The following is a 12,312-nucleotide window of genomic DNA, read 5'->3' as shown; positions in this document are numbered from 1 at the left end:
CTGCCTTTTGGTGCTCCGGTCTTCATTGATCACAGAAGCTGCACTTCTTCCACATCTATGACTTCGGAAAATCTGACTTTCTCGGAGCTCCACTCCCTTTTTAACAGGCTTCGTGATCCTGTGGCCCCTCCAGTTCATCATTGGTATCAGTGCAACCGCCCAGGTGGCAGCCTGACCCTTCAGTGCAGCAGGCGGGATCAGACCGTTATATCAAGATTTCGAAGCGGTCACCTAAGAACTATGTTGTTCAATAATGGTTCAAGAATTTTCCCTGTTTGCACTAAGTGTAACGACCAACAAGCTACTCCTGAACATATACTTCAATGCCTAAATATCTCTAAAGTGGACCTCTTTTCAGATCCACTTTTTGTTACAGACTTGCTCAGAGTCATGGACTTGGTTTAGCTCCGCGAACCGTGTGGGCCAGCAACAACAACAACAACAACAACAATTAATTCATATTCAAATAAGGGAAATGAATTAGAAAAAAAAATTGTTTTGGTGGGAATAAAAGCTTTTTTTTCTCATCATGACATTTCAATGCTTTGCTGTGATTTTATCCGTTGGCTAAGGCCATAATTAGAAGTGAAAAAAAAATAAAACGAAAAGAAACCTAATAGAAACGTTTGAATTGTTTTTGAATTAATAGTGCGACAGGACGTAACTAAAATATAAAACTAACAGAACTAAAAATATAAAAATTAAAATTTGGAAACTAAAACCTAAAAAATATATTTTAATGAATAAAATAAAAGATATTCAAAAACATTAATTAGTGACTTAATAAATTAGAAATTTGCATTCTATATTGGTTTAAATTGGCTTAATACTATTAATGGTTAGAAGGGACTCCGATACGCTCTTCACGAAAACTTGTTACAAAATTTATTTGCCTATAACTTTAGAGATCTTTTAATCATTTTTTAACTTTTAATCAAGTTAACGAAAAAATATCTATTTATTTTGTCCTTGCTTTAAGGCTGGGAGAGATTATTATTTCGGTAGCATTTTTTTTATTAAAAAAAAATTATTAAAATCTTCCTTGTCATTAATTTCTATGAGTGGATTTTTAAAGAATAAAACAAATAATACAGTGATACGGTAACATATTGACATTATCAATCATACAGAATGGTAAAAAAATTACTTACTCTTTGTTTTTCCTTTTCAAACAAAGTAAGCTGACATGGCTCTTAATCCTCTTCCCTTAAACCCTCCAACGGGAGCTCTATCCTATACCCGATTTTCGTTCATTTTGTTGATACTTGGGAAATAATAGGACGTAGGAAAAGTCTCCACCATCTCTGGGATTAAAGAGATTGTCCCCGCTTAGATGAGGAGCAGCAGCAGCCGTTTCATATTTCCTTCATGACGGTTTGACCAACAACAGGTGTCAAATCTCTCATCTTTCGGATTGAGCAGTCTCTCGGAAAAAAAAAGTTTAAGAAAATAATAAAAATTTAACAGAGTGTTTGGCTATAAAAATTCTGTAAAAGCAATTAAAAATATTGCATAATTACAGAATACTCAGTTCATTTTGGAGGATTTGTTTTTGATTTAATTGATTGTGGCTATTATTTATGAGAGTGTTGATTTCTTATGAACTCGTCGAAATTTTCTTTTTTTTTTGTATGGACAAATCTGATGTTAACATCGCACTAAGTATTCCTAAGTTAATAAAGCTAATTAGAGCAGTATAGAAATTATTAATACCCATTAACATGAGCCATTTTTTTAAAAGGATAGAATTAAAGTGTACAAATACTTTATACAGCTTTATTCACACGGTAAAAACGGACCCAAAGTATATCCATGCTTGTTTGCCACTAAATATTTGAATAGTTCAACATGATTACTGCAGTATGCTTATTAGAAAAGTTTGAATTATTCTTGAAAATAAATAATATTTTAAAAGGGAAAAGGAATAAAGCATATTTTTCTATTTATAATTTTAATAAAAAATAGTATATCATCTTGAAATGATAAAAATTTAAATAAATATTAATATATAATATATATAATTCTTAATATAAGATAATATTAAACTTGTATAATAAAATATAACAATAAATATATGATGTGTAATAAAGTTTTGCAATAATATTACTAAATAAATAATTTATCAGATAGTACCAAAAAATTTAAATATTTGTGTAAAATACTGAAATTAAAATATTTGAAAAATATTTGACAGATATTTTTTCATTTAAAATAGATTTTTCGATACCAGAAAATAACGCAGCTTAATGCATTTCAAATTGTTTTTATCTAAAAGAAATTTAAGCAAACATTAAATTTATTAATTTATTATTATTAATCTATTTTTAGTTAAAAAAGAAATGGCTAGTTTTAATAGATAATATCTTATTAAAAGACCTTTTCAGGATAGGGCATTAATAAACACTGAAAATTTTTAATTATCGATTTAGAGGTACCGTGCGCAATATATAATTATAAAAAATATATATAAAAAAGATCTGTCCATCATAAAAAATTAAAGATTATGTAGTATTTTGTATACTTTAAGCATAATAACAACATTGAGTTATTGCAAAATTACTAAAACATTCAAAATAAAGAAATATACTTGAATGAAAGCACAAAACAAATAATTTTGAGTAAAATAATCCGAAGTATAACGTGCATCAAACAGATTCTTTTTTAAAATTTCTTATAGAACAGTAAAAATAATTTCAGAAAACTGTAGATATTAAATAAATAAATTATTAAATTTTTTAATCATAATATGACTTAAATATCTAGAAAAAAGAACAACTCCTTTATATAATATCCTTGAAAGTTTCAGAATCCATTCCGAGAGTTATTAAAAACAAAAAATTACAATCTTGGTACTTTGAGGAATAAATCAACGTCATTAAAAATTGAATTTATTTCGAACTTAGTTTTATTTAAATATTAAAAATTCTAAAAAGAATTTCTATAAAATTATCATGAAATTTTTCTTACTATGCAAAATAATTAATCTAATTACTCATTTATTTATCAATTAATGATGAATAATTTCATTACAGTTTGTTTGATGGATAAGGTTAATTTTAAATTAAGATTAAAAATGAACTCAGTTTAACGATGTAAATATTTAAAAAAAAAAGTATTAGTACAAGTTATAGAATACCAAAACACTTACTTGAATGTTATAATCCAAAAATACTTGATATTAAACGTGAAAAACTATCGTACAGAATAATGAAGTTCACTATCTCTTATCCCATTTTACTTTCACAAATCTGAAACAAAAGTTTGCATGTAGACTATCTGTGACGTCACGACTGTTCAGGGACAGCATGTAACGTCTTAGTATGTAGAATAGAATTTGCAGAATAACAATTCGAATTTGTTGAATAATAATAATTTTCTGAATAATAGAATTTTTGCTGTCACTAACTCCGGTGGCTTTACAATCATCGTTGTTGTTGTTGTTTTTCGTTTAAATGTCGCTAGAAAAGAGTATTTTGTTCTGCTTTAGCATCTACTGTTTTCTGAAATGCAACTTCATAGTTGAAATTTGAAGTGCCGGTAGGTCTTATTTGAATTGTAAACTTAACTAGATTTTTTTTCGAAATTCAAATTTGCTCCTAAGTTATTGCAATTTTAACTGGTTTAATTTTTTTTCCTTTTAATAAAAATTAAACCATTGTTATAAAAAAATATATATTTCTCTCACAATTTTCATTTCATAAGCTATCACTTAACTTGATATCAAAAGTAACAAAAAAATGACTAAATTCAAAAATGAGAGAGAGAGAGAGATTGGATTTTACCGGATATAAATCTTAACATTCATACTAAAATATTTAAAAATATAAAGGTTGAAGAAGCATAAAAACTGTTTACAATGCAAACTGTCATATGATACAAATATATCGTTATATATCGTTAACAAGTAAAATTCCTTTTTGGGTATAACTTCTCATTTTGTTGCACAATCTGTATTCTTAAGTTTAAATATTTTTCCAAATACAGTTGATTATTCTTTAAATCCAGGTATCATTTTATGTCTCTACGATTAATGTATTAATAAAATGTACTTACATTATATTATAACAATTATCTAAACAAAATTATTTTCTTTTATCGGTTATAAAAAAATAATAATAAATGAGGAACAATCACGGGGGTTGGTGCATTGCACGGAGCTTCTTATTAGTTCCTTAAAAAATAATTTGAATTAATTGAACTGAAACTGTTAGAAACTACATTTTTCTGGAAGTTTTTCGTAAGTTTTTCCCTAAAAAAAAAGTAAGTATGTCACATCTAAAATAAAAATGGGAAGGGGTGCATTACTTTCGATTGTAAAGGAGTTTTTTTTTTTTAAACGAAAGTATTGCTCTCCCCTTGTTCCGTTATAAGTTTGACAGATATTAAATTATTTTCGTCGTCTTAATCAACTTTAAAAACTTTGTTTTTCATACTTTCATTTCAATTCATCATTTTCTATTCAATTTTTCATTCTGTTAGTTTGTTTATTCCAAAAAGTAATCAAAATTTCAATTGGCCATAAATTTTACTTGCACTGTTTTTAAATAGTTTATATATCATCCACATTAAAGCTCCAGTTCAATTTTTAAAAGTCATCCAAAACTATGAATGACGATCAATTCTCTTTAGCGATAATAAGCCGATAAATTCTCTTTTAATGATCAGGAGACGATTGATTGGGAGATTAAATGATTGCCATCAGGCGCGAAGCTCCAGTGAAGATTCGAATGCTGTCACAAAATCACACTTTAAAGATATCATCTTCTCGGAATGAATAGTCAGTCAACAAAAAACATAGAAAAAAAGTGTAATGGAAGCTTCAACGATAATATGCAGTTCACGCTGGTAAATTTTTAAATGAAAATTGTAAAAGTCATGGGACCAGCTGTAGGCAAATGTCTTAAACGAAGCATGCTATGTCATCGACGGCCAAGCAGGCTTTTAGTTTCACAGTACTTTTTTTAATCGATTATTTTAAATGGAGTTAAAAAGAAATAAGAAATATTGATTACCGTCGAAAGCCATATTCAAAATTAAAAGCTTATAAACTTTTTTAATTACTTAGAATTTCGTTCCTTTATTCACTGAATTACCCATTATCCCATTCACTCATTCCATGATTTTCTAATTCATCAATGTTTCGCTAATTGTCTTATTCATATTATTCATTTGATTCATTTTTTCTCTCGCTGTTTCCTTTCTTTATTCACTTGCTAGCTCAACATTCATTGATAGTACAGTTAGTATAGATTGCATAAAGCACAGCTCATAGATAAATATTAAATGATGATAGCTTAAGTCCATTTTTTCGTTCCTTATAACATATATTTAGTGAGTAAATAATCCTAAGAAATTACTTGATTAAAAAATTTACAGATTGGAAAATATACAGATTAGAAACTTTAATTTCTGGCTGTTGTTGGTCAACCATTATTACCAATTTGTATATTTTTGATTCAAATGAAGTTTTTCAATCAGTAACATAAGTTTATGTTTATAAATTTATTACAAAGGGATTTGACATCCTGTGATTTCTAGCAAACCTTTTCTTTTTGTGGAAATTGGAATATGGCTTTCAAATTAATAGTTATTTTTCATTGCAGGTTTTATAATTTTTTTCTACTTTTTCAGACTGAAAACTGCGCAATATGTCTCAACTTGGTGAAATCCTCATGGCAAAAAGGCATTAAATCTCCACCAACTCTGGCTGTATCGTACGACACAAGTCCTCCTAGAACAGGTTTGGAAGGACAATGGATAAGCCTGCGTTGCGAGGTCAGACCTTACGGCCTATTCCTTTATCGAACCTTCATATTTGGCTATGAGAATCAAGGTTGGCAAGCACAACATTCTTACTTCAAGGATCCTCAATGCCTGAATCCAATGTTCACCCTCAGTGCAAAGGGAACTTATTATCCTGGTCCTCCTTCAAGTATCATCGAAGATGCAGTGGAATACGATTTCCACATTAAAGAATCGTTTTTAACTCCTCACGACAAACAGTTTTCAGATAATCTGAATGGTCTCTTGAATTGTGGCTCTGGTACAAAATGGCAAGTTGGTCAAATTGGCAATTTAACAAGCTCTGGTGGTTGTGAAGAATTGGGTATCATTGTTCCATCCGTAGAAGAAGATTTAGTGCGTTTTGAAAAATTGAGTCCTGATTTGGTGTATTTGTATTTAGGTGAGACTCCAGATGGCAAGACAAGACCGACCAGTTTCCAGCCTCCTTTGGTCAGATGTTCATCGCCTGAAAGCAATAGGGAAGAAGATCACCTATTTAATTATAATGAAATTCAGCCGTTACCTCTCATTTCAGGATCATATTCAGCGCGCGTTAGTTACTTAATGTCTTTTCTGTTAGTAACTCTTACATTTATGAAACTATAGCTTTTTTGTGATAGTAAATATTAGCCACTGTTTTAGGGGTGATCATTTCCAGGGATCTCCAAACATGGCTCGCGGATCCGAACTCGTCCTTCAGCATTACCAATCCGGCCCGTGATAGCAGGTATCTGGAATGACAGTTTATTTTGATTGCATTTTAAATTTAGAACGGGAGTAAATTTTATGAAATAATAATCGAAAAATGCAATAATTGATATACCTAATGAAATTGAGCCTTTTAATTGTAATTAATGACATCAAATCTACCTAAAAAGTAAAATAAACGATGTATACTCTCAGGCCAGAGATATCTGTCTTGTTCTAAAACGAAACTTTGCTTGCATCGTAGAACTACTGTTGGTTTGCTGATATGATGGACTAGCTGGTAGAGAAATGAGTCAAAATACTAAAAATACCTCATCAACAGAGAATAGTTAATGATATCAGAACTCTTAAAAAAAGCCTCCAACTCATGAAAAATTAATATTTCTTTTTAAAGTTTCTAAAACTGAGGTAAAGATGACTCCCTTTTATTTAATGAAGGATTTATCTCGTGGCTCTTAGGTTCGGAGTACTAGAGTTTTCAGAAATATTTCTTGTATAAAAAAGAATGAGATATTATGTAAATAATGTTTTACAAAATAGGCACACTTTTTTTAATCATTGTCATTAAAGATCGAAATTGAAGATTTTGATTCTTATACCAAAAATAAACACATTATTTAATGTATGAAGAGCTCGTGCAATGAACTGATACTAAATCAACTCATTTATTACTTTATGGTGTATTTATGTAAATTGCTGAATAAATTTAAGTAATCAGTAATCAATAGTTTATCAGTTGCATTTATGGAAACCCATCTTTACTGCAGATAATGTTAAAACTAGGAATTTGTAAAAATGCATTTTTTTTCTCTCTTTCATAATCATTTATTTTATAAGTACATGTTTCCAATATAAAGAAGGAAAAAATTCTTATATAAGAAAAAAAGGATGAAAGATTTTTGAAAAAATCTGCATTTTACCAATACATGCTTTAAAAATAGTTTGATACTTAAAAAGCATGGATAAGCATGAGAAGTAAGAAGTCTCTTCTATGATTTCGAAAAAGAAAGGAATTGCCAAAGTTGTTGGAAGGAGTGAATGATGATTAATAAATTTTCAGAAAAAAGTAAGATTTTTAAAGTTAAGGTTATTATGAAGTAAAGAATACCAGGATGGAGAGACAAAACCTTTTTTTGAAAAAACTAATCAAAGTAACTCCTGCTTGAGGATATTTTGATCCAGTCTTCGCACTTAAATTATGCTATACTTTAAATTGAACCAGTGTACCCCCTAAGGTACATATTTAGAGTTAATTTAAAAAAAAAATTGAAATTAAATACATAATGTATTTAAAACTCAGATATATTTCTGCAACAAATTATAGCATACTAAGTAAACTTTAAAAAAATTAATTTTGTTAAAAAATTTCACATTTAAATTTATTTATTCAATGAAAGTAGGTTTATGGGTCTAAATTTGTAGCTTAAGATATTTTCGGCACAAATTAATTAGCATTAAGAAGGTTAAACTCTTGTACAATTAAATTGTGTGAAAATCCATTCATTAGATCAAAAATTATTAAGTAGTTCGATTTTTTTTCTGTTTTTCTGCTGCAAAAATGTAGAAGTTAACACACTATAGCATCGTCATAATTAGTAAAAATGTCCTCTTTGTGTACATCATCCTCATCATTATGAGTAGCACAATTGCCCTGGGTGGGCCAAGGCATTTACTTTGACTCCAAGAAACCCTCACGGTGACAATGGTTGACCAGTTCTTAACCTTTAGGATTCCAAAATCTTTCTCAACTGCGTTTGTTCCTCGTAATTTGGATTCTTGTCTCTGTGGCTTTGCCAAAACTAGCTTTTTTATGGTGTGTAAAATCCTTCATTTTAAAAACTTAAACAGCTTAGTTTGATCTATTAAGCTTGATAAATTTTATTATATCTGAGAACTTGAAGCATTTATAAACTTTTGTATTGTATTGTCTTCTCCAACAATAATTTTCTTTTACTCTTCTTGGAATAGTTCTTTCTCCAAATATATCCAAATTGGATTCATCAGATCATCAAAAGTTGATTTTCAAACTTCATAAAGTATACTAAAGAGTCAACAGGGAACTCTTGCTGACAATAACTACTACAAAATATTGAAATAAGCCTAACGAAGGAGTCGGCCAAGGATAACAACATTCTCCTACAAGGGTTGTGATTACGGAACACGAACTGAGCATAATCTGTTTTCTGCCTTGGCATATGGCAATAATTAATTCTTCCAATGATATTTTCAAACCATTCATGTATTAGATTCAAGTTTAGGACAATGCCGAAAATTTAAAAATATGTCGATACTCTAAATAACACAACAAAAATTTACTATTTAACGCTAAAAAATGAACTGATTGAAAAAATGAAAAGGTTAAAGAAGCTATAACAATATAACGAGACATTTGATTTCCCCCCATAATGCGTTTTCATATACTTTAAAATAACAAAAGAAATGAAAACCACGTAGAATAAAGCTATAAGGGAAAGAGTAAGAATTTTTTTTTAAAAGTTAAACATTTTTAGTACCAATAACTCCTGAAAATAAATAGAAAATATAGTTGAAATGGAAACAATTGAGGTTTGAGAAGAAATGAAAATAATTAAGGTTTGAGAATATTTAAAAGGAATGTTAAGTTAGAAGGATAATAGTTTTTTTTCTTTCAATAATTTATTTGAAAAATACTGATTATTTTCTTGGGGTAAGATGGTACTGAAACAAAATATTTATTATTGAAGCATTCTTGTGTATAACTTCAGAAGAGTTTATAAACTAATGTATGCATAATCTTGCAAACGTAAAAAAATATTAATTTTAACTTCATTTCAATAAAATAATATTAAACTATTTTGTCTGTTTTTTCATTTGAATATGTTTCCACTTTCTGACTACCAAAAAGTTCACTTTAGAGAACATTTAAATGGAACTTCATTGATGAAATATATTAACCAGCGAAAAATTCAACAATCAAGTTGTCAATCGTATCCAAACTTTCCGCATGCAGGGAGAATAGTCCCGTAATCCCGTATCTCAACATGATGATAGTTAAGCATATTATTTAAACAATATAGTATTTCGAAAATAAATGAAATATAAATCGAAAAAAGAAAGAAAGAAATCGAAATAATTAGAAAATAAATGAAAAATAAATTATTAAAACTGGATTTTTACTCGAAATCTTTGGTTTAACTGGTTTTACTGTTAGAAAAAAATTTTCTACTATTGAATTTATTTCCACAAATATCGCGAAAAAGGCAAAATGTCAAAATAATAATAAGGGGCTCAAACTTTAGACTTGAGCACCTAAATAATATTTAGGAGCCTTATTTTCGACAATCGACCATTTTTTTTGTGTCTTTGATTGGAGCTTCAATTTTTCAGATACTAAAACTATTCGTCGGTCAAAAATCTCAGTAAAAAGGAAAAAAAAAAAGTTCATACAAAGAAGGAAAAACATTTAATTGTCTACATTTACTAATTACCATATTTAAAATAGATCTATTAAAACTTCTTAAAGGCCTTACCTTTTAAACTTTAGGTACATATGTGATTATATGTTTTATAATTTAGTTTTTGAATAATGAAAGACAGTGCGGTAAAAAAAAGATATCACCCTGCATAACTTTTGATCTATTAATCAGATTTTCACGTACAAGTGATGTCTATTTAAACGTTCCAGGGGTTGACCTCAAATATTTCAATTAAATTATACTAAACATTTATTAAGTTTCGAAGTTAGGCACGTAAAGACCGCCAAATCTGAAGCTGCGATGGCGTTATTACGGAAGTACCGAATTTTTATTCCATGCTTTTCTGAATCATATTACTTCAAACATTAGAATACGCAAGAAGTGTACATAAACACATGTTATACCATTTAATTTTTCAAAAAAGTATTTTGACAAGAATTTTTATCAAAAAATTATGAATTAAAAAACGTAAAATAAGGAATTCGTAGGATAAAAAAATGATTTTAAAAATTCCTCATATTGAAATAAAAACTTTCATATTGCATCTTTTTTTTTTTTTATCTTATAGTTCTTAATCAGACGTAATCATCAAATAAGAAAAAAATTATTTATAAGCAAATTTTTTATTATGAAAATCATAACACTCCCCTGCTTTATAAAATTCGCAGAATTCTAAATGAAATGTTCTTAGTTCGAAAATTTTATTTTCAAATAATATATGCATAGATTATCCCTTCATTACTTTTGGATAACTTACCACACAGCAAAATTTTATAATTGTATGATCTCGATATGAATTTCAATATGTTACTTGAAAACAAAATAGCTGATTTCTAGTTGAAATTATTCTTAAACTAAAAAATACTTACCAAGAAAACGATAAAAATTTATTAATAATCATCACAAATGATACTAATTCAAGTGATTTGGATGATTCTTTATTGTTGTTTTCCGAATTATATAGATACAGAAATATATACTAAGAATATTCGCGATCGCAACGAACTATAGGGGGCGTTGTTGTATGAGACGCATACCTGCGATTTCCATATGAACAGTGATTCAGTTACTCTCTAGAGACGTCTTTAATGTAGCACGTAGCATTGCAACGTTCCTTCTTTATTGTGGCTAATTAAATTTAAAAAAGAAAAATACTTGGTATTCTTTCTTATGCAAACAAAACAAAATGGTATCTCTTTTTATTAGAGAAGGAATATCCAAAACACATCGGAAAAATATTTGTACATTAACAGAAAAAAATATGTATATTCTTACAAGAGTTAAAACCTAATGCCCGAGAAATAGTTTTACTAAATTTAATGATATAATATGAAAGGCCCATATAAACTTTACATTCTATAGTTTTAAGAATCATATTAGTTCAAAAATTAAAATGAACAAAAAGTATACATAAGCCTCATAATTTTATGAAATTTAATTTTGTAAACAAAGTTTTTTGACAACAATTTTTATCAAAAAATTTCAAGTTTCAATAAAAATCATTATTTAGAAACTAAGAAACGTAAAATAAAGAATGCTGACGAAACAAAAAAAAAAAAAAAAACAATTCTTTTTTGTCGCCATTTTTAGTGCTACGAAAATTCGTCTTTGGGATTTGCCAAAAACAAAACAAGATGCAATTTTATTTTTTCAGGAGGGAAATATTTTACCGAAAAAACGAAAATGTACCAATTCCCACAACATGAAACTTTATCTTGGTAAACGTACGTTTTGGAAATGTTATTTCATTTGGAATCTTCTTTATCAGAGTTCATATGGCGATATGATTGTTTTGAATCTATGCTAAACTCTACATCGGCTCACTTTCCACCGAAATCCGATTGACTATTTTGATTTTAAATAAAGTGTTTTATTTTATGAATTGTCGCAAAAATTTTAAGTGTAGATTGGCGGCACTTACCGCCAAATCTGTAGCGGCAGTGGCGTTAATACGTAAGTACCGAATTTTTATTCCATATTTTTCTGAATCATATTACTTCAAACATTGGAATATACAAGAAGTATACATAAACACACAATGTTATACCATTTAATTTTTCAAAAAAAGTGCTTTGACAACAATTTTTATCAAAAAATTATAAACTAAAAAACGGAAAATAAAGAATTCTTCTTAGGATAAAAAAACGATTTTAAGAATTCTTTACATTGAAATAAGAACTTTCCAATTGCTTCTTTTTTTATTATTCTTATACTTCTTAATCAGACGTAAAAAACCATTCTGTTGAGAACTATCATCAAATAGGAAAAAAAAATATTTACAAGCAAATTTTTTATTATAAAAATCATAACACTCACCTGTTTTAAAAATCCGCAGAATTCCAAATGAAATGTTCTTCGTTTGAAA

The 12,312-nt window shown here is 28.3% G+C and overlaps 1 protein-coding gene across 2 annotated transcripts in view; it reads left to right on the top strand.

The window, feature by feature from the left end:
* Positions 1–9,325, top strand: part of LOC107447990 (protein APCDD1) — a 36,986-nt gene extending 27,661 nt beyond the window's left edge. For both annotated transcript variants that reach the window (XM_071182195.1, XM_016063055.3), the window contains one exon: positions 5,632–9,325. In XM_071182195.1, the coding sequence (XP_071038296.1) occupies positions 5,632–6,390 (759 nt within the window). In that variant the 3' untranslated portion in view covers positions 6,391–9,325. The remainder of the gene's footprint in view (positions 1–5,631) is intronic.
* The last annotated feature ends 2,987 nt before the right edge of the window (positions 9,326–12,312 follow it).

Source organism: Parasteatoda tepidariorum, chromosome 1 (assembly GCF_043381705.1).
Source record: "Parasteatoda tepidariorum isolate YZ-2023 chromosome 1, CAS_Ptep_4.0, whole genome shotgun sequence".
In the NCBI taxonomy this organism is placed as follows: domain Eukaryota; kingdom Metazoa; phylum Arthropoda; class Arachnida; order Araneae; family Theridiidae; genus Parasteatoda; species Parasteatoda tepidariorum.
Note: the sequence above shows the minus strand (reverse complement) of the source record. Positions and strands in the feature narration are given on the sequence as shown.